The 23,324-nt window shown below is 47.8% G+C and overlaps 1 protein-coding gene across 2 annotated transcripts in view; it reads right to left on the bottom strand.

Moving 5' to 3' along the window:
- Window positions 1–23,324, bottom strand: part of EBF1 (EBF transcription factor 1) — a 797,810-nt gene that overhangs the window by 297,813 nt on the left and 476,673 nt on the right. For both annotated transcript variants that reach the window (XM_086931219.1, XM_086931220.1), the window contains exon 8: window positions 645–786. In XM_086931219.1, the coding sequence (XP_086787345.1) occupies window positions 645–786 (142 nt within the window). The remainder of the gene's footprint in view (window positions 1–644; window positions 787–23,324) is intronic.

Raw genomic sequence — 23,324 nt, 5'->3', positions numbered from 1 at the left:
CCTTTTGCAGCAGCAGCAGGGGGTAGCTGAATGTACTCAAATTGAAACAGGACATATTTTCAAACATCTCATTTCAGATTCCTGATAAGTGATTTAGAATTTGCATTGGTAACCCAGAATTCAAGACCCAGCGAGTAGCTTTCCAACTGAAAATGGCAATACAGGTTAGAGAGCGCTCAGAATTCTTTTAGCCAACTGGAAATTTATTTATAAAATGGAATAATACTGATTGAAACTGTTGTGAAGGCACGTAATCGTAAAAATGTTGCAATGACACAGTAAAGACTGTGCTTCATTTTAGCGGGAGGTTGCCAGTGGTTATTTGTGGGGGACAGGCACTTATTTTTCACCTCAGACATTTTCTGATCGCAAGAGCGGGAAAAATTCACAGTGGAAAGACAGAGGAAGAGAAAGACAGAAAAACATATACAAAGGAAGAAAGAAGACCCTGCAAGAGTTAGATAAAAGGTAAGGGGCTATCTGATAGTGGATTAAAGAGGCGAGTTGAACACTACACAGCTTTGGTATTTAGCATGGTGACATCCAACGACACTGGTAGTAAGGTTCTGAGCAGAGCTTTGGACACAGGCACTCATTGACTTACAAATTACGCACTAAGTAAAAGAGCCAGTAGAGGTGCCTACCGTGTTCAAGATAGGAGGGTGTTCCTTCCGATGGGTCTAGCCTGCGCGCCCTTCGTCCATGCTTCGAGTTGTTGTGCACAAACATGTTGTCAGATACAGAGAGTACATGGCCATCAACGCTCACTGTTGTGGAAACCACGACCTGTGAGAAATACAAGCATAAACACGCATGATTTGCAAAAGTAGTGAGAGCCCATTCCTCTTCAATATTGGCTAACTCCACTCCCGTCGCCATTGTACTCTCAACTGTAAACAATAACGACAACACAGGAGTTTGGCCCACAACTGGAGGTCTCAACCTGCCCCACTATGGAAGGAAAAGCACAAGAGGGGCAATGATGGCAGCTGTAGGCTGTCAGAGCCCAGAGAGAGTAGCTGGAGACGTCGTAAATTACATTCGCTGCACCAGGGAGTCTGGCTCTCACCTACAAAGCCGATTCCAACAGAGGTTCTGGAGTGCGGCTGGATGGGAGAGAGGAAGACAGAGTACAACAAAGTGGGTGCAGATGGCAGGAGATACTGTGCCCCCTCCAATGCCATTCCTGACCTGTCTGCCACAAGGGGTTTTCTGATGGTCAAGCCAGAGGTAGCTCTGTCATCCATTAAACGGCAATCCCCAACACTTTGATGACACCCTGGAAGCAAGACGTCGGACGAGCAGTTTGCCAGGTTGTACTAGTGCCACCCGCTGCCAATTGGGGCCACTAATAATCTGCATGTTACAGCCAGCAACATGTTGTTGGCCGTAAATATAACCACAGGAGAAAGTTGCCACACATGACATGGGGCCACTTTTTCGGACATAACATAACATAAGTTAATCTGTATGTGTTGTCTATGGTCCAGTATTGAAGTTGCTGGAATTGTCACCGAAGCATTGCAGTACATTCTGGGTCTTAGGTTTGATTCCAGATACCTGTTTGTGCTCGAGCTACTACTGTAGTTTGTTCTGCATTACCATAAAGTTACAACACTACCAGTCCTTCTCTGTGTGAGCCATCTGAGATAATACTTGACGTATAATTTCACTAGAAGCGATGGGCTTAACGTCAGTGCCAAACTTGGAGCCACAATCGTGGAGGCCGGGGGGGGGGGGGGGGGGGGGGGTGTTGGATGTGCCGCCGGCCCTGTAACAAAAACGGACCCAAGGGGCACAAAACCGACCCCCACCCGTGCGGTGCACCGGGGGAATGCCAGGTGCCCACTATGGCCAGTCCGGCCCTGCTTAACGTGCATTACTAGCTGTGTTAATTTGCTTTTGAGTACGGTGTCTGGCACGGCACATCTCCAGTAATTTCTACTCTTATGTGCTTGTAAGTTTGGCTGTCCCCTTTCGCTTATTCCTGCTCTGTTGTCAGTCTACAGCTGCCTGCAAGCTTGTGAGACCTGCTCTGCCTACTCGTTTCCTTTCTACAGTTCTGTCAGCAATACGTTTGGGGTAGAGGAAATGACATTGGACCCCTTTTGACCCATGATGACACAGTGATGACTCCGTGCCCTAACTGTAGCCCCTCAAGAGCCTCCTATTTGCTGGTGAGGGGTTGGAGTAGGGATAAGGAGTAGAATATACAGGAAATAAATAGGGATCTCAGAGCTATATTTACTTTCTATTTTGCTGCTGCATCTACGGTAATGGCAGTGCCTGGAGCTCCAGAAAAGCATGCTCGGGGTAGCAGCGCAACCCTGGTTAACCCAGATTGACATCTATGGTAAACGTCTATGTTCCTAGCTCTAGCTCTGTCCAGGGTCTCCGTCGTACAAACGCAGTTGTCCCGGCTCATGGGAGATTTTGCCCCTTCTCTCTCAGTGCCATCATTTCTCTGATCCATGGTTCAGATTCTCTGGAAAGAGGTCATTGCCTTCTAGTGGGAGGGCAGCAAAACACGCCTTTGATAGTCCCATTTTGAACCCCGGAATGTTGAGCGCTCTATTAAAGATACTGGAGTGACTCTGGGACAACAATGGCGGGTATACGGCTTCTGCTTCAGCATTCCAGTGGTTCTTTTTCCCCCTTTTTAATTTAGAATATTCTATCCTCAATCTTCTAGAATCCGTATTGCCTTTGACCTCAGATTCTACTGGTTTGCACGTGTTGATTCGGATCCCATCCTCTTCGCCAGTGAAACAAATCGGAAAAGCAGGTGACCGCACAGGTGGAACTATGAACTGGAAATATCCAGGGAGGGAACTCACAGCCGCTGATGTGAAAAGGGTCCATTAGGAGAAGACACCCAAATGGATCTTCTAACACAGTGAGCTCCACCCAGGTACAGAGCGGTCCCACCGAGCAGGACGCAACTCTGCCCTCTCCCTCCTGGCGCCTAAACTTGGGTTCAGGGTCTTTAACAGCCTATAGAGTCCATGGCAGCAGCAGGCTGTCAGGCTGCAGTGGAGTGCAGGGGCCTCTTCAAGCAGGGCACCGCTTCCGGAAGCGCTGCTCTGGGGAGTAAGGGAATGCTGCCAACGAGCTCTCGGCTGTCACTGCCAATGGGGCAGATCTGCGAGGCCTCCGCCGCCTGCTTTCAGTGCTCAAGTGAGGTGAATCTAATTACATTAATCTGCATGTCAATCTATTGGTGATCAATCACAGGGCCGAGGTCTTCCTGTGCGACCATGTGCTTGGGGCTGACAGGGGCTGATAATGGAGGAAGAAATCAACTCTGCAGCTAAGTTAATTAGTCACTGTAATGGGTGGATTAAGCGGGTGCTGTTTGATGGCTGCTCCCTCCACTGAACATGAGGTGAGCGCCAGGGCTGCAATTAACAGACAATTATTATATTCACTTGTAAGTGGAATAAACACATCTCGGCGGCTTTCCCTGGTAATCCCATCGCTCACTCTAGAAGGAGAAGTGGAGGGCACTGCCTCCTACTGTTTCATGTCTCTTCCTAAGGACCACGTAGGCTCGTCGCCTCTCTTTTCTGATTCTTGCTATCCCCTCCTGATCTTTGCTAGCCCTCTTCTAAAGCCGGTGGCTCCTCTTGTACTTCACGCAGCCTCATTCTTGCCTCCGCCCTCGCCAGTTACATGGAACTTGTTTTACTGCTGGGTGTTTGTCCCACGCTTAAAAATCAGCGCAAACTGCACCATGCACAGTGCAAGGGGCGCTGCTTCTTTTTGCCACTCGAGTAGATTTTCTACACGAGCGGCAGCTTACTCAACGCAAACGGATGATTTTTCAATGCGAGTGGACGCAGCCATTTGCGGCCACCAGCCTTGAGACATCTCGCTGGGAGGTGGTCTAGAGTTGGATTTTCCTCACTCGCTCTTGCCAACTTAACATAGGCGAGTGAGGAAAAAACTCAGTTGTTCTGAACTCCGCGTGCTTTGCGGAGTATGGGAAACTCCCAAACTCTGCATAAGGAGCGAAGTTCACCGCCCAGGCCAACTTGTATGCCTCCTGCCTCTACTGCTCCTCTTATGTTCAGTTGTTCAGTGCTGCCATGCTTCATCTGCCCCTGCGGACTCTCCTCTGGCTAGGCCTGGCATAGCATTTGTATAGTGTAAAGCTTGAGGGGTCCTCACTCGCGGAACTGCTGGTCCTCTGACAAAATATCCCATGAGCAGTGACAACTACGTTTGTACGACGGAGACCCTGCAGAGAGTGGGAGCTTGAAACATAGGACTCTTACCACAGATGTCAATCTGGGTTAACCAGGGTTGCAGCTGCTACCCCGAGCAATCTTTATTGGTGCTCCAGGCACTGCCATTACCGTAGATGCAGCAGAAAATAGAAAGTAAGTATGGCTCTGAGATCCCTATTTATTTCCTTTATATATCCTACTCCTTATCCCTACTCCAACCCCTCACCAGCAAATAGGAGGCTCTTGAGGGGCTAATTTTAGGGCACAGAGTCAACACTGTGATGTCATCATGGGTCAAAAGGGGTCCAGTGTCATTTCCTCTACCCCAAACTTATTGCTGACAGAACTGCAGAAAGGAGATGAGTAGGCAGAGCAGGTCGCCCAAGCTTGCAGGCAGCTGTAGACTGATGACAGAGCAGGAATACCGAAAGGGGACAGCCAAACTTACAAGCACATAACAGTAGAGATTACTGGAGATGTGCCCTGCTGGACACCGTACTCAAAAGCAAATTAACACAGAAAGTAATGCATGTTAAGTCCTTTGCTTCTAGTGTATTATGCATCAGGTCTTACTCGTTGTTTAGATTTTGAAAATATTAAAGTTTGGGTAAACCTGGTTTTGTAACCCTGAGATAAATACATTTAGGTTATTCTGATATTTGCTTGCACGCAGTATGGTCTCTGAATGGAAAGTGAAATTGACAAGAAGACCCATGCAGAGATGTTGAAGGTATCAGGGTTAATTTGATCTCATAATAATGAATGCTATCTGATTTTCATCAAGCACTATGTCTAAGGGTAGCACGTTCTAGGGTACTGGTTCTAGATCGTCAACTGACGTCGATGCATTGAATAATGGGCAGCAAAACACAAGAGCCAAACAGTAGGCAGTGAGCAATGATACTCCCAGTGGCATAAGAAAAAGGTATTAATGTCAAAACTTGATGAGGGAAAGAAAGATGAGATGGAAAAGTATGTTCAGGCATCTGCTTATCTGAGTACCCCGATACTATCAACTGTATCAACCATGTGCTAAATGTTCAACTTTTTATGTGATGACAGATTGGTAGCTCTTGATCACCTGCTTTCCTTCATTCTTTTGGTACAAAAGCAACTGGACTGAGGAGCCAGGGGTGTTGTAGCAGATCTAAGTATCTTTCGTTAAATATATTGGGGCATATTAGCAAGACCCTTGTAAAATTATCGCCGTTTTAGCGGCAGGAAACTGCCGCTAAAACAGCGATAATGGGCTTGCTAATATGCGTTATAGGATTCCATTAGAAGACCAGGTTAGATATGTAGGACATCTAACCTGGGCTTCTATTGGAATTCTATAACACATATTAGCAATCCCATTATCGCCGTTTTAGCGTCCGTTTCCTGCTGCTAAAACAGCGATAATTTTAACGAGGTTCTTGCTAATATGCCCCAGTATGTCTTCACATGTCTCCCAGATGGTAGGCATCTCATTGACCACCAATCCCCTGCTAGTCCTGCTGGGATACATACGAGATGCCCCAAAGGAAGACTGCAGATTTGTCGCAATTGCACTCTTACTTGCAAAACACAAGGTCGCTATATATTGGGTAGGCGCACAACACCCCACTATTAAAGGCTGGCTCAAGAGCCTTGCTTTTTGTGACACGACCAGCGAACAATACGCTCAGTTGCAACCACCAACCTCCCGCCCACGAGATATTTGACAGCCTTTGCGTACACATTCGCCTCACTCCAATACAACTGACAGTGACTGACATGTATAGGAAATAGGTAACCGTAAGAGGGGACAGTTGATAAATATCAATGCTGAGCGCCTGTCGCTATGCTTCCTCCCTTCCCCTGAGCTCACAGAGCTAACACCACTACTTGCCAATGTATCATCGATGTACATAGACCCAGTTCACGGAGACTTTGCTCCTATTGAAGACCCAGATCAGTTTGAGCTTTATGGACTTATGTCATGTTGTTCAATGTACAAGGTCCACTGTTTAAGTATTCTACACCTCTGATGTGTGTGAACCTGTCGAAACATGTGCACACTTTATTAAAAATTATCAAGTTAAAAATATATATAAATATCTATATATAATATTGTGGTATCCTTGGGATCTGTGAGATAGGAGAGTGGAAACAAAATCCTGAATACCCAAACAACATGTTTGACTGCACATTGGGGTTAATGAAGAATATGAGTGGATATACAAAGAAGTGTACAGCCAATTTTGTAGCAAAGTATGCCTAATCAAATAATGGTATGACAAAAAATCTAAGAATACTGTGGGCACAATGAGATCTTGATCATCTCTTGTGTTAAGAGCGGGGCTTTGAGAACTTCTCTGTAGGTTCATGCACAGTGGTCAGGAAAATAGGGGAAACAAGTAGTATCTTGGTTTGCCTTGTGTTTATGGTTGCTTTTTGGCCTTGCCCAGCCTCCTTACTTCAACCTTTCCCCAGCAACTTTACTAATGGAAGTCTCGCATGGTGTAACTTTTTTTATTGTTAATTGGAACTGGCACTGTGCTCAATAAGAGGTTTGGTGTAAGCTATGTACATTTTCGAGAACTTGGTTTGAGTTTTCTTTGATTGCAGGGATTACTTCCAAACTACTTTACTTCAAACGTTCTGCTTGTGGTTCTTACAAACATATGCTGCCTTAATATTTGCCTGAGGAAATGTAAGTAACTAACATGGAGGTGCTGTAGTTCTCTTCTTAATGTCACAGATATATTCTGCATACAGATATATATTTCTTGTCAAATTACTTTTCCTGGTCATTACTTATTGCTACTTTACTATGTTCAGCCTCATCTCCAGGTAGTATTCTTCCACAGGAAGGTAAATGGTCACCCAGTGGGGGCAGGCACAGCTAGTGGGTGACGGGGCGTGAGGGAAGGGGGTTAGCAGGGGGCACATTAAAAAAAGTACCTTGCCGCTGGGTCCCGCATCTCTGCTCCCTTCCGTCTTGGACTCCATGAAACAGCCAGGCTCCCCTGACCAATCACAATGCTGCAATGGGTTGTGATTGGTTTGAGGGCCATGGTACTGCAGCCTGCATGGAGAACAAGGAAAGTGCGTATGGCTGTTTCTGGCGCCCAGAGAGGGCCGACCAAAATGTCATTGCCCACTTAGGAGGGTTCTACCACTCCTCCCCAGTCCTGCAGCCCCACCCCGCTCCCTCACACAGTGCAGCACGGAGGACAAAATTAAATGATAATAATGTTACGGTATTATCATTTTACTTTTTATGCTGCTGCAAGGCAGTGGGGTGACGCTCCTCCGCATTAGCGGAGAAGCCGATCCCGTGGTCACTTGAGAATGTTGCCTCCCTCCTGCGGAACCTGTTTATTGTGAGTCATTAGACCCTTGATGAGCAATTTCTATGCATGCTAGCCATAGTCAATTTCTGTGTTAATTTTCTTAGGTAAGACCTCTTCGCTTTGAAGCTGTAGGGTCCAGGTGGATGCTGAACTAGCTGTATATTTTGAGGACATTCACAAATAGTAGGTATGAACCTTTTCTGTGTGCCATCTACTTGCTACTGTCGAGGTCAGGTTCAATCCAGTGAAATGTAATTGTCACTCTGCTACAATATGTGACTTTTCTCTAATCTAAACCATGGATTACTTATAGGCCCTTAGGGCCCGATGTAGGTAGGGCTTTACCGATCGGTATCGGCCGAAAATACCGATTTTTGGCCCTTACCGATCGGTAAACAGCCATCGAGATGTAGGGAACCAAAAACAGAACGAATCGGATAGAAAACCGATTCGGAATGAGTACCGAATGGGAAAGAATCCGATACGTACATACCGAAAATCGGATATGTAACGAATCGGAAAAACACCGAATCGGTTACAAAGACCGAATCGGTCCATGTACCGATTCGTTAGTGACACCGAATCGGAAAATCACCGAATCGGGCCAAGAACCGATTCGTTAGTGACACCGAATCGGAAAATCACCGATTCGGTCCTACTACCGAATCGTTAGTGACACCGAATCGGAAAATCACCGAATCGGTCCAAGAACCGATTCGTTAGTGACACCGAATCGGAAAATCACCGATTCGGTCCATGTACCGAATCGGAAAAAATACCGAATCGGACATGAGCCGAATCGGAAAACATGCCGATTCGTATGAATCTCCGATCGGGAAATTCCCCGATTCCGACAGTTGGGGAGATGTAGGGAGGCACAGAAACACCGAAATCGGCTCAAAATCGGTAGAATTCACTCGGTATTTACCATGGATTGCAATCAGGTGGTAACCAACTCCAACCCATATAAACAGTCCCAAAATGCATTGCAACTTGCAGGATGGCAGCTTTCTATGTCATTGCGAGGCGGCTACGGCTACAGCAGGAAGGACAGAGGGAATGGCTAAGAAATGAACAGGTCTACAGACAGAGGATAACCCTGTTCATGCTCACTGAGGCTGAGATCCTACAGAGATACAGGCTGGACTCTGACACCATACTTGAGCTCATCAGGGACCTTAAGCCATACTTGGACCACCACACCCCAAGGGCACACGCCATCCCTGCGCACGTCCAGGTGCTATGCAGCCTACACCTGGTAGCGTCTGGCAGCTATCAAAGTGGAGTAGCAGCAGCAGGAGGGGTGAGCCAGAGCAGCCTGTCAAGGTTCTTCCACATATTCCTTGACGCCATGATAGACAGGATGGACCAATACATCTCATTCCCTGCAACCCACGCAGAACTGCTACAAACCAAAGCTGACTTCTACCAGATGGCACAATTTCCCCAAATCATCGGTTGCATAGATGGCACGCATATTCCGATTTGCCCACCAGCGGACACCGAATACATATACCGCAATCGGAAATCTACACACACCATCAACGTGCAGGTGATCTGCAATGCCAAGTGCACCATCACAGACCTGGTAGCAAAATTTCCAGGAAGTACCCATGACTCCTATATATTCCAACAGAGCGGCATATATGCACGGCTGATGGCTGGCGATTTTGGAGAAGGATACCTCCTAGGTGAGCCACATCATCAGACCCCCATAACACATAGTAGGTAGGTGTAATACATGTATGCATGTGTCTAATGTGACCCCTTTCTCTTCCAGGCGACAGTGCATATGCCCTCCGCTCATTCATACTCACCCCCTACCTCAACCCCTCCACACCCAGCCAAAGGAGGTATAACCGGGCCCACATACGCACCAGGAATGTTGTTGAACGGACCTTTGGCATCTGGAAAAGTAGATTCAGATGCCTGCACAAGAGTGGAGGTGCAAGGCAGTATACCCCCATCACCTGCTGCAAGATCATAGCTGTATGTGCAATGTTACACAACCTTGCGGTCAAGAAGGGCACTGAGGTGGAGTTGTCTGACTACGAGGACTATGACGACGACGAAGCTGTGCCACTGACACAGCCAGCTGGGGTGTGTACGCCAAGTGATGGCAGATACAGACGTGAGGAGATCACTGAGAACTATTTCTGACTGAGTACAGATGCAAAGACAGCTAAATGTTGCTTGCAAAAAATAAATTTTTAATAGTGATGCACCACAGTTACAGCACTGATGTGCATAAAAAAATGGAGATTGTAAACTCAAATAAAGTCCAGGGTTCTGGTTTGCTCATCCCCCCTTGCCAGGCTATTTTTTGGCCCGCTTTCCAGACCCACTGGGGTGTCCCTCGGCCCCCTCCGAATGCCCAGCAGCATCAGCGGATCGCCTGGTGCTCCTCCGTGGCTCTGATGCAGCGCTGGCTGGGCTGCTGCGGCTGCTGCTGTCTCCAGCATCACCCAGGTCCAGGGCAGGATTGGAGGCGGTGTTTGATATTATCATGGCCTCCATGGCCGTGGTGATCCTGGCCATCCCCCTAGTCAGCTCAGCCGTATGCTGACTGAGCACAGACTCTTGATTGGAGCTGCGATGGCACAGTTGTGCGGTCGCCGCTGCAAGGCGGGCCATGGCCCGGTTGAGCACCCGGGCATCCCTCCTGCGCGCAACCTCATGCTCCTCCTGTCGGGCAGATGAGTGGGTGATGGCAGTGGTCAGCCTGCCTAACCCTGCTGCCACCTCCTTGTTGCTGTCCACAACAGCCTGGAAACCCTTCACCAACTCCCCCATCTGCATGTTGTGCTGCAGGAGCTGGCGTTGGCAGGCCATGGTGGATCTGGCCTGTTGGCGCTGGATTTTAACCATCTGTCCCTCCAGGCCCAGGAACACACTGCCCTCCCGTGCTGGTGCAGCAGTGGTGGTGGTGGTGGCACGGCGTCGGGCACTGCTGCTTCCGGCCTGCTGAGTGGGCTGGGGTGCCACTGGTGGGGGTGTGGTGCTGGCCGGTCCCTGAGCCCCTGCTCCCAGGACTGGTTGGACAGGTGGCAAGGCCACGATTGTGGCAGGAGCTGGTGTAGGCGGAATGGTCTGCCTTGTAGGGGAGTTTTCTGGTGAGAATTGCAAGGGGGGTGTGCTGGACAGTACTGGGGAGTGCGCTGCTTGGAAATCAATCACCAGGACTCCCTCCATTCCTAGCCCTGGGGTGTCTCCTTCCTCATCCTCCTCCTCCTCCTCCTGGCCAGCCTGGCTGGTGCTCGGCCCTGCGACTGCAGTGTTGGACGTTGCTGCTCCCTCTGCTGTCACAGTTGTGCCGCCTGATGGTGCCCCTAGGTACAAAGAAGCATTTGTAAACTGAGTGCCGATGTATTACAGTCAGTACAATTATGGCATTCCACATGTCCTTGCATCTCCTTACACCGTGTCACACTGTTTCCTGTCTTGTGATTCTGCACTGACATATTTGGCTAACTTCTGCTGACTACATGTACCATGATGCTTGTCTCTTGTATGTTGGTGACAGTACAGTGCTGGTGTTTGCCTATGCATTGTGTCTAATGGGGAGGTGTCTGGTAGGGTGTGTCATGATGCGCATGCTTCTTACCTGTAGCTGTGGCTCTCGCAGAGCTGTCCAGGGTCCCGATTCCTACGATGCTCTCCCTCTCGATGGTGCTGGAGACAATTTCCTCCAGCTCGGTGAGGGGTGGCGCCGGGTTCTTGCCTCCTCCGGTGTGTCCAGCCTGCCTTTGAATGTCCGCCAGCTTCCTCTTCGTGAGGCTGCGGAGGTCGTAAAACCTTTTCTTCAGTTCCTCAATGGACCTGGGGGTGACACCAGCAGCATTGACCTTCTGGGCGATGTCGGCCCACATTCTCCTCTCGGTGCTGTCTGGCACGTTGAGGGACAGCTTGCCAAACAGCTGGCGGTGCACCCTCACCACCTCCTCAACCAGCACCTGAAGTTCGGTGGTGGTGAACTTGGGCTTCCTCTTTTGGGAGGACTTCTGGCTTCCTGCCTGATCTGCCATTTTCTCCTGTTCAGTTTGCAACCTCCTTCTCCCACTGCTGCTAACTGTGTGTGTTGGGCTCAGGCAGGCTTTCCAGAAACTTCTAGAAACTTCTTAATTAGCTGCACCTGCCAGGGTTGCCACTCCCTGTTTGGGTGGGGGAGGGGGAGCCACCTCATTGGCTGAATCGCCTATTGCCGAATCGGCTTTTACCGATTCGGTAATATCCGAATCGGTAAAATCCGATTCGGTATTATCCGATTCGGTAAAAGCCGAATCGGTTCATTCAATGCATTCCTATGGGCTTTTTCGCCATGGGTCTATGATTGCCGAATCGGATTTTACCGAATCGGCTTTTACCGAATCGGTATTCGCCGAATCGGGAATATCCGATTCGGTGGTAGCCGATTCGGTGATTTCCGATTCGTTGTTGGCCGATTCGGTAATTTCCGATTCGGACCGAGCAGAATCGGAACGTACCGAATCTCATTACCGATGCCGACCGAATCGGTATTCATTCGGTATTTTTTTCCTACATCTCGTTTTCCGATTTCAGAATACCGATTCGGCCCGCCTCGGTATTTTGAAATCGGAAAATCGCGTTTACCTACATCGGGCCCATAGGCAGTAGACTTATTTAGTGCATGCTCTTTTTTGTCTTCGCCATGATCATCATTAAAGAGTGGGATGTTTCTCTGTGTGTGTATATAGCCCATTCATTATTTCTGTGCACAGTGGGGCTAGTTGCTGGGCATCTGGGCTCAAGTGCCACCAAGCCCTATGTGATTGTGCTTTTACTTCCTTCTTCTGTGTTGTGATGTTGCTCTTTCAAGTCTGAACAGCTATCTGCTTCTTTCTCCTGCCTTCTGTTATTTCTTGTCCTATTTGCCGTTTTGTGCTGCATTAAAGAGGCTGCTGTTGCATTATTTTTGATCTCTGCTCTTGTTTCCTCTTCTGAGTGAACACCTGCAGTGCATCTTCTCCTGATCATTTTGTGTGACGTTTTCTTCATGTCATGTTTGCCAAGCCTATGTTTTTCGATGTATGTTCCAGCAGACCTTCGCCCCAGCATGAGGTCCTGCTATATTGTGTGGCAGCCCTTCGCCTTCCTTCTTTGTGCTGTCAGTATTCTTCTTGTTCTCTGCTGGCCTGTTTCAGTGCTGCCGGTTTTCTTCACTGCAAGTCGACTTAGTCAATGTATTATCCTTTACATTTCCTGTTGCAGGTTGTGCATCTCCTCTAGAACTGTATTTGACTATCCCCAGGTCTAATTTCTGTTTCTTAGATGTATTCTATATATCTATGTAGCCTTTGTAAAATATTTTCATGCTGTTAAGCCCGGGTTCATGGCATAGCAATAGAAAATCACAAATGCATGTTCCTTTGAACAGCCATTGCACTGCACCCAACCAATCAGCTCTCTTGTGTCCGCCCTTTTAGCGACCCTTCTTTTGCGGCTCCGCTGGCAGAACTAACGCCGGCAGCACAACAGGCGGCACATCAGGAGAGGTGCTATCTCCAGAGAGAGATTGAGTTCCCCACCCTGTGTTACCCCAGATCCTCTGAGCTAAGTTGCTGAAGTCCAGTTTGCTCAGTGACCATGCATAGGGCCTCTTTTACCAGAAGACGGCAGCTGTAGCAAGTGAGAGAGGGGGCTTTCGAAAATAAGGTTGTATGACAGAGGCACGCATGGCTAAAGCACATGTGCCTCTAGAACGCAGCCCGAACAACAAATGCGTCTGGACAGTGCTTTCTTTTACCATTCATGCCTTTGGAACGCATGCCTTTACCACGCAATTTCATGGTAAAGGCATGATTAGTAAAGGGATGTGTGGAAAGATCACATCCATGAGCCCTAAAACCCTGGCCCCTGACTAATAAACAACAAGACCCCCATGCGCCCTAAAAAGTACCCCATCCCTAAAACTACCCCGACCCCCCTGCTCCTTTCCCTTGCCCTGTAAACACCGACCTCCCTGAGCCCTAAAAACTACCTCCCACCCTAAAACTACCCCCACCCCCAAAAGCCAGCCCCACTATCCAGTCCGCGTCCACTCCCGATCCCTCCTCTTCCTGTGCCCGACCTTCCACTCATCTTCACCGCTTACTGCCTTAACCATCATGGATGGTTAAAGCATGTGTGTGATTAATGCAAGCGGGGTTGCGCTTGCAGAGAAACGGCATGCAAGGCTCTGCCGGCATTGTAAAGTCCGTTTCCCCCAAAATAACACTCCCAAGAGCACACCTCTGGCTGGAGAGGAATCCAGCCCCACAATGGCCACGGCCACCGTGAAATCTGCATAAAAGAACAGATCAGGGTATTTGCAATCAGAGGACCTTCAAATCAAACCTCATCTGAGTCCCATGAAGGTTACATACATATAGAACTAGACCTTTTTTGGTGATTTATGGCCTTGAAGGTTACCAGGAAGGCTATAGTGGCTTCCACAGAGACAGTACCACAGTCCAGTGTATATACTTTGATGAGTGATGTTCGCAATTTTCATTGTGAGTGATAAATACCACTTTGTTATTTCTGCATGTGTAGAGTCTCATATTGCCCTGAGGTGCATATATGGTTAGATTTTAGCTCAATATGAACGATATAAACACATAAATAGGCTAATAACTGCTAATACATATCTTAGCATCAGCGTTGCTATAGCAAAGAATACCCTTTGATCCTAGCCAACGATCAATTCCTTTTGCATTTCATACTCAATATAGTTTTGGAAGTGGTTGAGATTTGTGAGGATATCATGTAACTAGTCCCAGTGATAAAGAGTATGCTCACTCTTAAGACTCTAACTAGTACAGACCTCTGCTCATTTGGGACATTGGGTCAATAAGCCCAACCACTGTCTAATGGTTTTTAGGTCACAAGTCTGATGTCTGGACTCTCACGCATCACAGCAACATTTTGTTGTATTTGGAGAGCAGAGTCACTGCATCATCCCCTTTCCTTACACATAAGACAGGTGTCAAACAGAAGCTGACATATAGCTTGTCAAACCACAATGCCCAACTGTTAGATGGAATAAACCATCTGATTCTGCACCCACACCCATGCCCTGTGAATACTGTACAGCAGCAGACGGAACATCTCCCGTAGACAAAGATACAGAGCCTGTGCATGGAGGTTGTATATACCAACAATAAAACATTCAAGCACTAGTGCAGTCCAGTGCTCCAACTTATAACTGTCCACATCAGCACCCCAGACCAAAGCCCTATGACACCAGGGCAAGGAAACACCCACACATGACACCCTACACTGGTTGTATGACAACAAAACGCATGCCTTTACCACATATGCCTTTATTCCCCTTTTTTATCTTACCATTCCATATCCTACATACACACACACATACTTATTTAAATACAGTTACCTTGTGTTGAAAAGGCATGCAAGGGTAAGGTATGCATGGTAAAGGCATGCTTGGTGGAGTCATTGCATTGTAAAGGTAATGCATGGTAAATGATGCACGGTAAAGGCATTGTGTGGTAATGCCTGTGTTTTAAACACTGTTTTCCCTCTACACTTATGCCCCCAGAAGCCTAGAATACATACCACATCATCACCTTTTCTTACACGCAGGACAGATGTCAAATAGACTTTGACTGCGTTGCCCTCTCCACCACAACTCAGTTCCCCATCGCACCCAAAGAATGGACACTGATCAGGTGGCCTGCCATAACTCTGAATGAGACTGCCACCATCATAATAACCCGGTATTTGCAAAGCACAAACTAATCACCCCTAACGGTCTAAAGCCGCTGGGGGCTGCGGGGAGATTAAGCAAGCTGGGCTGAGCTGCGCCGGGCCCGGGGATCAAACTGCGAGCCCCGCGCTCCAGAATCAGCCGCCATGGCCGCTGCGCCACACCTCTCATGAAGACCATCCACTCAGGAAATGCTGGATCTGCTCCTACCTGATGGGCAGAACACAAGCTGCCAGCCTGGCACCATAATCTTTGGAAGTCCGCAAGGTAATCTATTGAGTGCCTCAAGGTTTATCCCTCAGCCTTACCATTTTCAATGCATACATTACCCCTCTGGCCAACATCATCGGTGCATACAATATCAACATCTCTCCTACACAAACTCATATTCTGCTTCTCAGACAAGACCCCGACAATAGGAATACATTCACTGACTGCATGACCAAAGTCACTAACTGTATGAAGTGCAACCATCTCCAGCTCAAAACCAAGACAGAAGTGGTGCTCTTCAGCAAGTACACATCACCATGGATCTCCACAAAGTGAGCAGCTGATCTCAGACCCACACCCTCCCTCGGCACCCATGCCAGGAACCTCAGAATCATCACTGACAGCACAATGGGCATGAATGCTCAAGTCAACGCCGTCACGGCATCCTGCTTTGACACTCTGAAGCTGTTGAGGAAGATCTTTAAAGGGTTCCTAGTAACACCAGTAAAAAACCTGTCACTCATGCCCTCTGAGCCAGCAGGCTCGGCTATGGGAATACCCTCTATGCTGGAATCACCAAGCAACTCACCAGAAGACTCCATTCCATCCAGAATTCGGCAACCAGACTTATCTCGACCTCCCAGACAGAATAGACATCACACCACACCTCAGGGAGCTCCACTCGCTCTCAATATACAAACACACTCAGTTCAGACTTGTCACTCACAAATTTAAGGAACTACACAAAATAGGCCCTGCCTACCTGAACAGTCTGATCTCCTTCCACCAACCACCTTGACAGCTCCGCTCCTTATCCCACACGTCCCACACATACACAGAAACAGATCAGGAGGCTGGCCCTTCTGTTACATCGCTTCTAAAGCGTGGAACGACCTCTCATTAAACGCCAAAGACTCCTCCCTTCACGAGTTCCACCAGGAGCTGAAGACCTGGCTCTGAAAATAGACCGCTTCCTCTGCACAGCTAAGGTAGCACACCTGCTCGGCACCAGGATACTCCTGCAGGTGATAGAGCGCTCTACAAATACACCTGATATAACATAGCATAATACCACAATCGCTCAGAAACAATTGGACAAACTATTTAATCTTTTTCTTTCGACTCTAACTCAATACTAGACAATTCCCAGCACACAGAGACAACCTTTCCACTACTCACCAAAACATGGACAATTAGGCCCTTCTAATACAGACACTCTAAGACACTATAACGTAATCTAGGTTGAAAGTTCAAAACTCAAAATTAGAAAGTTAAGACTTTCAACCCCAAAATTGACAAGCACAAGGATAGATCTCTAATGTAGTTAATGCAACTGGCAAATAATATGAAAGCTGAAAGTACAGCAGTGTTTTAGGCACCCACCCATGCTTTTATTTACCGTACCCCTACCCAACCCCTAAAGCAAACCCCATGACTTACTCCATGCATTTAGGTACATTTATTCTTGATGAGCTAGCAGGTGTTGGTAGAAGCAGACGGCTAAACTTTGCTTTGCGCGCTGTTCGCACTATGTTTTAACCTGATTGCACTTTTTTAAAAGAAAAATTGTCTTAGTTGCTCATTTAAAACAAAATCTATTGTCTGAATTCATTTTACTTAAATTTCACTCACCTGAGGAGACGTGTCTTGCGCGGTTTTTGCACCTCCCCGGTCCACCACAGCCATTAGCGGGTTGATTGTTGTGGAGGGAGTACAGCATTGACCCAGCCGGCGTAATTCCACTTCCGGTTGTCGTTTCCCTGTCGCCATCTTGTTAGGGGAGGTGGTCTAGTCTTCCACCCCCTCTGTTCTTAGAAACACCACCTAGGCTGCCCATGGCGCGGGAGCGCAGTGAACCCGCGCAGCAGGTGCCGGCGGTACGCCGAAGGCAAGCCCGTCTGTTCCCGTCCGCGCCTGGACGTCGCCAGACACCAGAAATGCTGGCGGTTTTAAGCCTGGTTTGCCAATCTATACCAGAGAAGTTCTGATGTCCATCAGCCAGCGGGTAAGCCCATGCAGACAGCTCTTGGTGGATGCTGTGGAAGGGGATTTCTATTGTCTTAACTGTGGCTATGACTCCCATCCCACACTGCCCCACTGTCATCCCCTGTGTCCACCCAGGCCCTCTATGAAAATTATATACCTCAATGTCCACTCTCTGGCTAAACATTACATGGAGATCTACGACTTAATAGAGGATGAATCACCTGATGTGTTCTTCCTAACCGAATCCTGGTTGACTGATGTTATGGTGGCTGAACCGGGCTTAGCACTCCCCCCGGGTTTCAGTATCTTGACTGTAAACAGCGAGTCTAGAGGTGGGGGCATAGCTGTCATATTTAAGTCCCGTCACCGCTGCTCATTTGTCAAGGAGGATGTGGCTGGGTGTGAATGTGCTCGTTTTGCAATTTCCTTTAGCGCCCACTCTACTATGACATGATTGTTAGTCTACCGGCCCCGGGGCCGGTCTCAGAATTCAAATCAGCTATCGTTGAGGCCGCGGGTTCCCTGGCGCTGACGGCCACTAACTTTAGTATCATTGGTGATTTAAATGTACACTTTAATCGCCCCTCTGATCCTGAAATCAGCAGCTTGCTTGCTGACTTCGCCGCTTGCCAATTAAGACAGCTTATGGGGGGCCCTACCCATATTGCTGGACACTTGCTTGCCCCTGCTTTTTCTAACATCCCTTCTCTTTTGGTCAAGACACCCAGCCCGGTATGTTCGTCAGACCATTTTTTGGTCTCCACCTCCTTTCTGTTATCAGAGTCAGTGACCAGAGCCGATCCTAAGGCCTCCTTCAGGCGATGCTGGCATAAACTTAAGTTGGAGGACCTGCATACCATCTTGTCATCCTGTCTCCCTATCCCAGCCACTAATCCGGATCTGGAGTACAAATCACTCTGCGACTGGATCCTTCATGCCCTAGAAACTCTCATTCGTGCTAAATGGTCCAAGGGTCGCTGCTCGAATTCCATTCCTTGGTTTAACGATTCTCTGGCCACCCTGCGCAGTACTTGTAAAAAACTAGAACAGGCCTGGAGAAGGGACTATGACCCTGGGGCTAAGAAGTCATACCAGGATGTGATCAAGTGCTATCACAAGGCCATACATCTGGCACGAGCAGCATACTTCACTAATGAGATCAAGTCTAGTAAGAACCCTGCCAAAAGTATCTTCAAAATACTTAACAACCTTAAAAACAGGAAAGACCCATCTATCCCGGTGATCACTTATGGGCAGCAATGCTAGCACCTGGCCACCTTCTTTGTTAAGAAGGTGGAAGCCATTTACAAATCCTTCCCTATATCCCCTCTAGATCCCGCTGCTTTGCATACTCCTCTCCCCATTCTCACTCTGGCAGCTATCCCCCCTATTTCCCAGGATGAGTTTCTCACGCTGAGTATGAAAGTCAAATCGGGCTCCCCTATGGATCCTCTGAGGCTTGCCCAATTTGGGGACTCCCTACCTGTACTCCTTACGCTTTGTGTCAGGTAATCAACTCCTCTTTCACCACTGCTTTGGTACTTTTGTATGGAAGCAAGCTAGGGTGGTCCCCTTGCTGAAAAAAACCTCACTGGACCCGACTAAACCGGAAAGCTTCCATCCTATATCTTTACTGCCTTGGGCTGCTAAAGTTGCTGAGGCTCACACCAATAACATCCTATTGGGCTTTCTGAACAACACCGGCGTCTTGGATCGTTCCCAAAATGGCTTCCGCCCTGGCCACAGCACTGAGTCTGCGCTCTTAGCTGTGACCGAACACCTGCAGACCATTCTGGATGAGGGACATACCGCCGCCCTGATGTTGCTTGATCTAAGCTCCGCTTTTGATAGGGTCTCTCACCGGATCCTCTTAAGTCGCCTAGAGGAGGATGGGGTGGTAGGTCTGGCCTTGGATTGGTTTTGATCTTTTCTGTCTGACAGAACATTCCAGGTCACTGTCCCCCCTTTCTCTCCCGCGCCCATTCCATCAAGCAGGGGGTCCCTTGGGGCTCGGCATTGAGCCCCATACTGTTCAACCTGTACGTTGAACCCCTGGCTGCGGTGGCGAGGGACCATGGCTTGATCATGGTCTTGTGTGCTGATGATACGCAGCTGGTGGTGGCCCTCTCCGATGATCCTATGTGGGGCGCTTCCAAATTTCGGAGCGGACTAGCGACGGTCGCGCAATGGATGACCACCAACTGCCTTCAGCTCAACGCTAATAAGTCAGAAGTGTTGTTGATGGAGAGAGATAAGGGGCTCTGGAGTACACAATGGTGGCCGGTCACCTTGGGCAGTGCCTCCACCCCTAAGTCGGCTGTGAAAAATCTTGGGGTCTGGCTCGATTCCACTCTTGGGTTTTGGGAGCACACTAAGAAGGTTGCAGCCATCTGCTTTGGCCTACTCCGGGGACTGAGGCCCATGTTGGGTTTCTTTGATCCACGCACCCGCCAGTTAATAGTCCAAGTGACTATTCTGTTCAGACTGGACTACTCTAACTCACTTATGATAAGCGCTAACAAGCCAGAAGTGACTCATCTACAGCGAGTCCAGAATGCAGTTGCCCGAGTACTGTTGAGGCTCCCTAGAACGTGTTCTGTGACAGGCGCAATGCGCGGTCTACATTGGTTACCCATGTCCAAAAGGATTGAATTTAAAATGCTATGTCTGACTTTCAAAATACTAAAGCTTTCATCCCCTGAGATTCAGTCCAATCTGCTGGTTCCCTATGTACCCAACCGCCAGCTGCGCTCTGCTGAGCAATATTTGGCTACGGTCACTCGTGTGAAGCGCCTCAGAGCTGGGGGCCGGTCTTTCCGGTATCTTGCCGCTAAACTGTGGAATTCACTCCCTATTCAGATCCGTCACATGGATTGCTTGCTGTCCTTTCGTAAGGCCACCAAAACCTACCTGTTCCCCTTAGTTTAGTCCCTAGCCTTCTTCTGACACTGCTACCAGTGCCGGGACGCCTCTTCGCTGAGGCAGCTGTGCGCTATATAAGAATACCTAACATAACATAACATTCTAACCCTTTCTCTAACTCTAACCTCAGCACGTACCTATCACTAAAGCAAGCACTGACTGTTGCTCTTCTCCAAAAATGTAGTGCAGAGTCCAAGACCAAATCATAACTTTTTACTTTTCCTTGACGTTTACCGCATCTCTTCCCCCAGCAAGCAAACACCCCATCTCCTTTCTTTAACCCTTCCTCTTAGCCAATTCCAAACTCTTATCCCTCGAACGAATGCGAATCTTAGCCTTTACCCTGACTGAAACGATCCACACATACACATTCAATATAATATTTTGTCCTTTCCATACCTCAAACAATTTGTTTCTAAACGATTGGTTTTTCAAACATAAAATGTAAAGTTTTGTTTTTTCCAACTATGCCATTCGGACTTTTGACCCAATACCTTACTCCAATCGTGCAGACGGGGGCTATTCTCCTGCGCGCCAAAACAGTAAACTCTGGTTTTCCGCCCTTTCCCATAAATAAACGTCTGACTGCCCTCTTGTAGTTAGAAGGACAATTGCAGGCCTCTTGTGAACTCTCACAATACCATACCCTGGAAGTCCTCTAGATGCCGCCATATTTTCACATTTGACGCAGTGAAGCCGATCCGGGACAGTGCGATTCTCGCTGCCAGCTCGAGCAGTTCTTTGGATCCATTTGCACCGCATTAAATTATCAAAAGTACTAAGAAGTTCTCAGTGTACTATTTAAGCTTCGGCTGGATGTAATATCAGCGCAAACGCTGAATGCCATGAGCTTATTGAAGGGATCCTGATGACTGATTGGGATTTTACAGGAATTATTTTGAGAACCCGACACTAAAGGAGTTGTGTATCTTTTGACTGCCTAGCTGCAAACAGCATACTCCAAAGGAAAGCCCGGCTGGGTCTACTTGGAGGCTGCCACACATACCCATACCTCCCTCACACAGTCCTGATGAAGACTTGCGCAATCGCTTCAAGAGCGCTATAATAGGGTTCAAACATCGACAAAACATATCAGTGGACCATTTTCCTGAGGATTCTGTATTTGAGACTGACTAATTTAGTATACAGAACACTCTTAGTGACTTTGTAATATTGGTCACGCTCCCCCTTTCCCATTCTCTTCCCCTCCTTGTCACCGGAAATTGGCATTGGATATATTGTATATTACACTGGCACAAAATTCCACTGAGCACCAAGAGTCACAAATTTTCACTTTGCGCACCACTGCATAAAGTTGACAGCCTGTTTACACCTTTAAAATGAAAGTACTTATAGTAGCAGGATTGCTGAGAGCTCTCCAACTAGACCTGGTATGTCTCCAGGAGACCCACATTGAAGCAACACAGGTATACCTTTTGGATCAGTTGGGGTTTGCAGTATTAGCAGCTAGTAAACAAGGAACCAGGACCAGAGGGGTAGCAATCTTGGAGAGAAATAGGGACGTAGTGGTTCGTAGGAAAAAGGAGGATCAATGGGGTAGGTGGGTTATAGTGGAAATATGCTTTAAAGGGTTAACGTTTACCTTGGTTACAATATATGGCTCCGCCGAGGATGATCCTGATGTCTGGCAGTTCATGGATACGGAACTTGCTCAGTGGCCAGAGCCTATTATATGTTGTTGGGACTTCAACATCCATGACCCAAAAAGTTCATTCACAGAACCAGGGGGGAGATACGGAGGGAGAAAGAAAAAGTCATACAGTGCCCTGGCCAGTATGGTTCAGCACAACTCTTTAGTTGACCCGTGGGTGAAGCTACATCCCATTTTGGATGGTAGTACTTTTTTTCCGCCCCACATAACATTTTGGTCAGACTGGATTATTTTTTAATCTCTAAATCTTTAATCCATGGTGTACAAGTGGAAAAACAACCCAGGATTATCTCAGACCATAGCCCCCTGATGTTAACATTTAATATGCCTATGGCTCAGAGTAGGAACACGCAGTGGACTTTTGAACGTATCCTATTAAAGGATGTGGCTTATCAGAAGCATATGGAAGCTTGGATACATTTTTTCTGGGATATTAATAGAGGCTCGGCATCTCCAGGGGCAGTATGGGACTGCTTCAAAACCGGGGTAAGGGGGGAGACGTTGAGCTATGTGTTGGCAAGACGAAAAAGGGAAAGAATTAAAATAGAAGAAATTCGGCAAAGGCTAATTGTAGAAGAAGAAAACCTAGCTACAGCTATAAGACAGAATCTCTCACTGGAGCCCTTTTTGCTTAAAATCATAGCTCTCTATAGAAGGTATTACCAGGAAAGCAGCCGAGAACTATCTGGCTAAAAAACAGGATGCGTATGAATTGAGTGAGAGAGTTGGTCATATCCTGGCAGTGCGAACTAGACAGCGTACAGCTGCAACTGATATCAAGGAGATTCTGGATCCGCAGGGAGATTCTGTAACAGATCCAGATTTGATAAGAGAAGTTTTCAGGAATTTCTATGATGAATTATATTCCTTGGGTGAGGCAAGGGGCCAGGCTGAGATAGATAGATATCTTAGCGACATTCCTTCCCCTTCCTTGTCTCTAGAGGAGAGGGAGATATTAGATGCTCCACTGCATTTGGAGGAATTTATTGGGGCTTTGGGTATTGGCCTCAGGGAAAGCGGCTGGGCCAGACCAAATCCCGGTTGAATTCTATAAAGTCTTCCAAAGTATACTGTTGGTTGACATGTTTGATATTATGCTACACACACAACGGGGTGGTCCACCTCCAGAGTCTTGGGGCGGAGCAGATATTATAGTTATTGCAAAAAAAGGGAAGCCTCCAACACTCCCTGGCTCATATAGACCCATTACCCTGATGAATTCAGACGTTAAAATATATTCAAAAATGATGGCAAAAAGGCTT

Source organism: Lissotriton vulgaris, chromosome 7 (genome assembly GCF_964263255.1).
Source record: "Lissotriton vulgaris chromosome 7, aLisVul1.2, whole genome shotgun sequence".
Taxonomy (NCBI): domain Eukaryota; kingdom Metazoa; phylum Chordata; class Amphibia; order Caudata; family Salamandridae; genus Lissotriton; species Lissotriton vulgaris.
The sequence above is the reverse complement of the archived record's forward strand: the minus strand, read 5'-3'. Positions and strand labels throughout refer to the sequence as shown.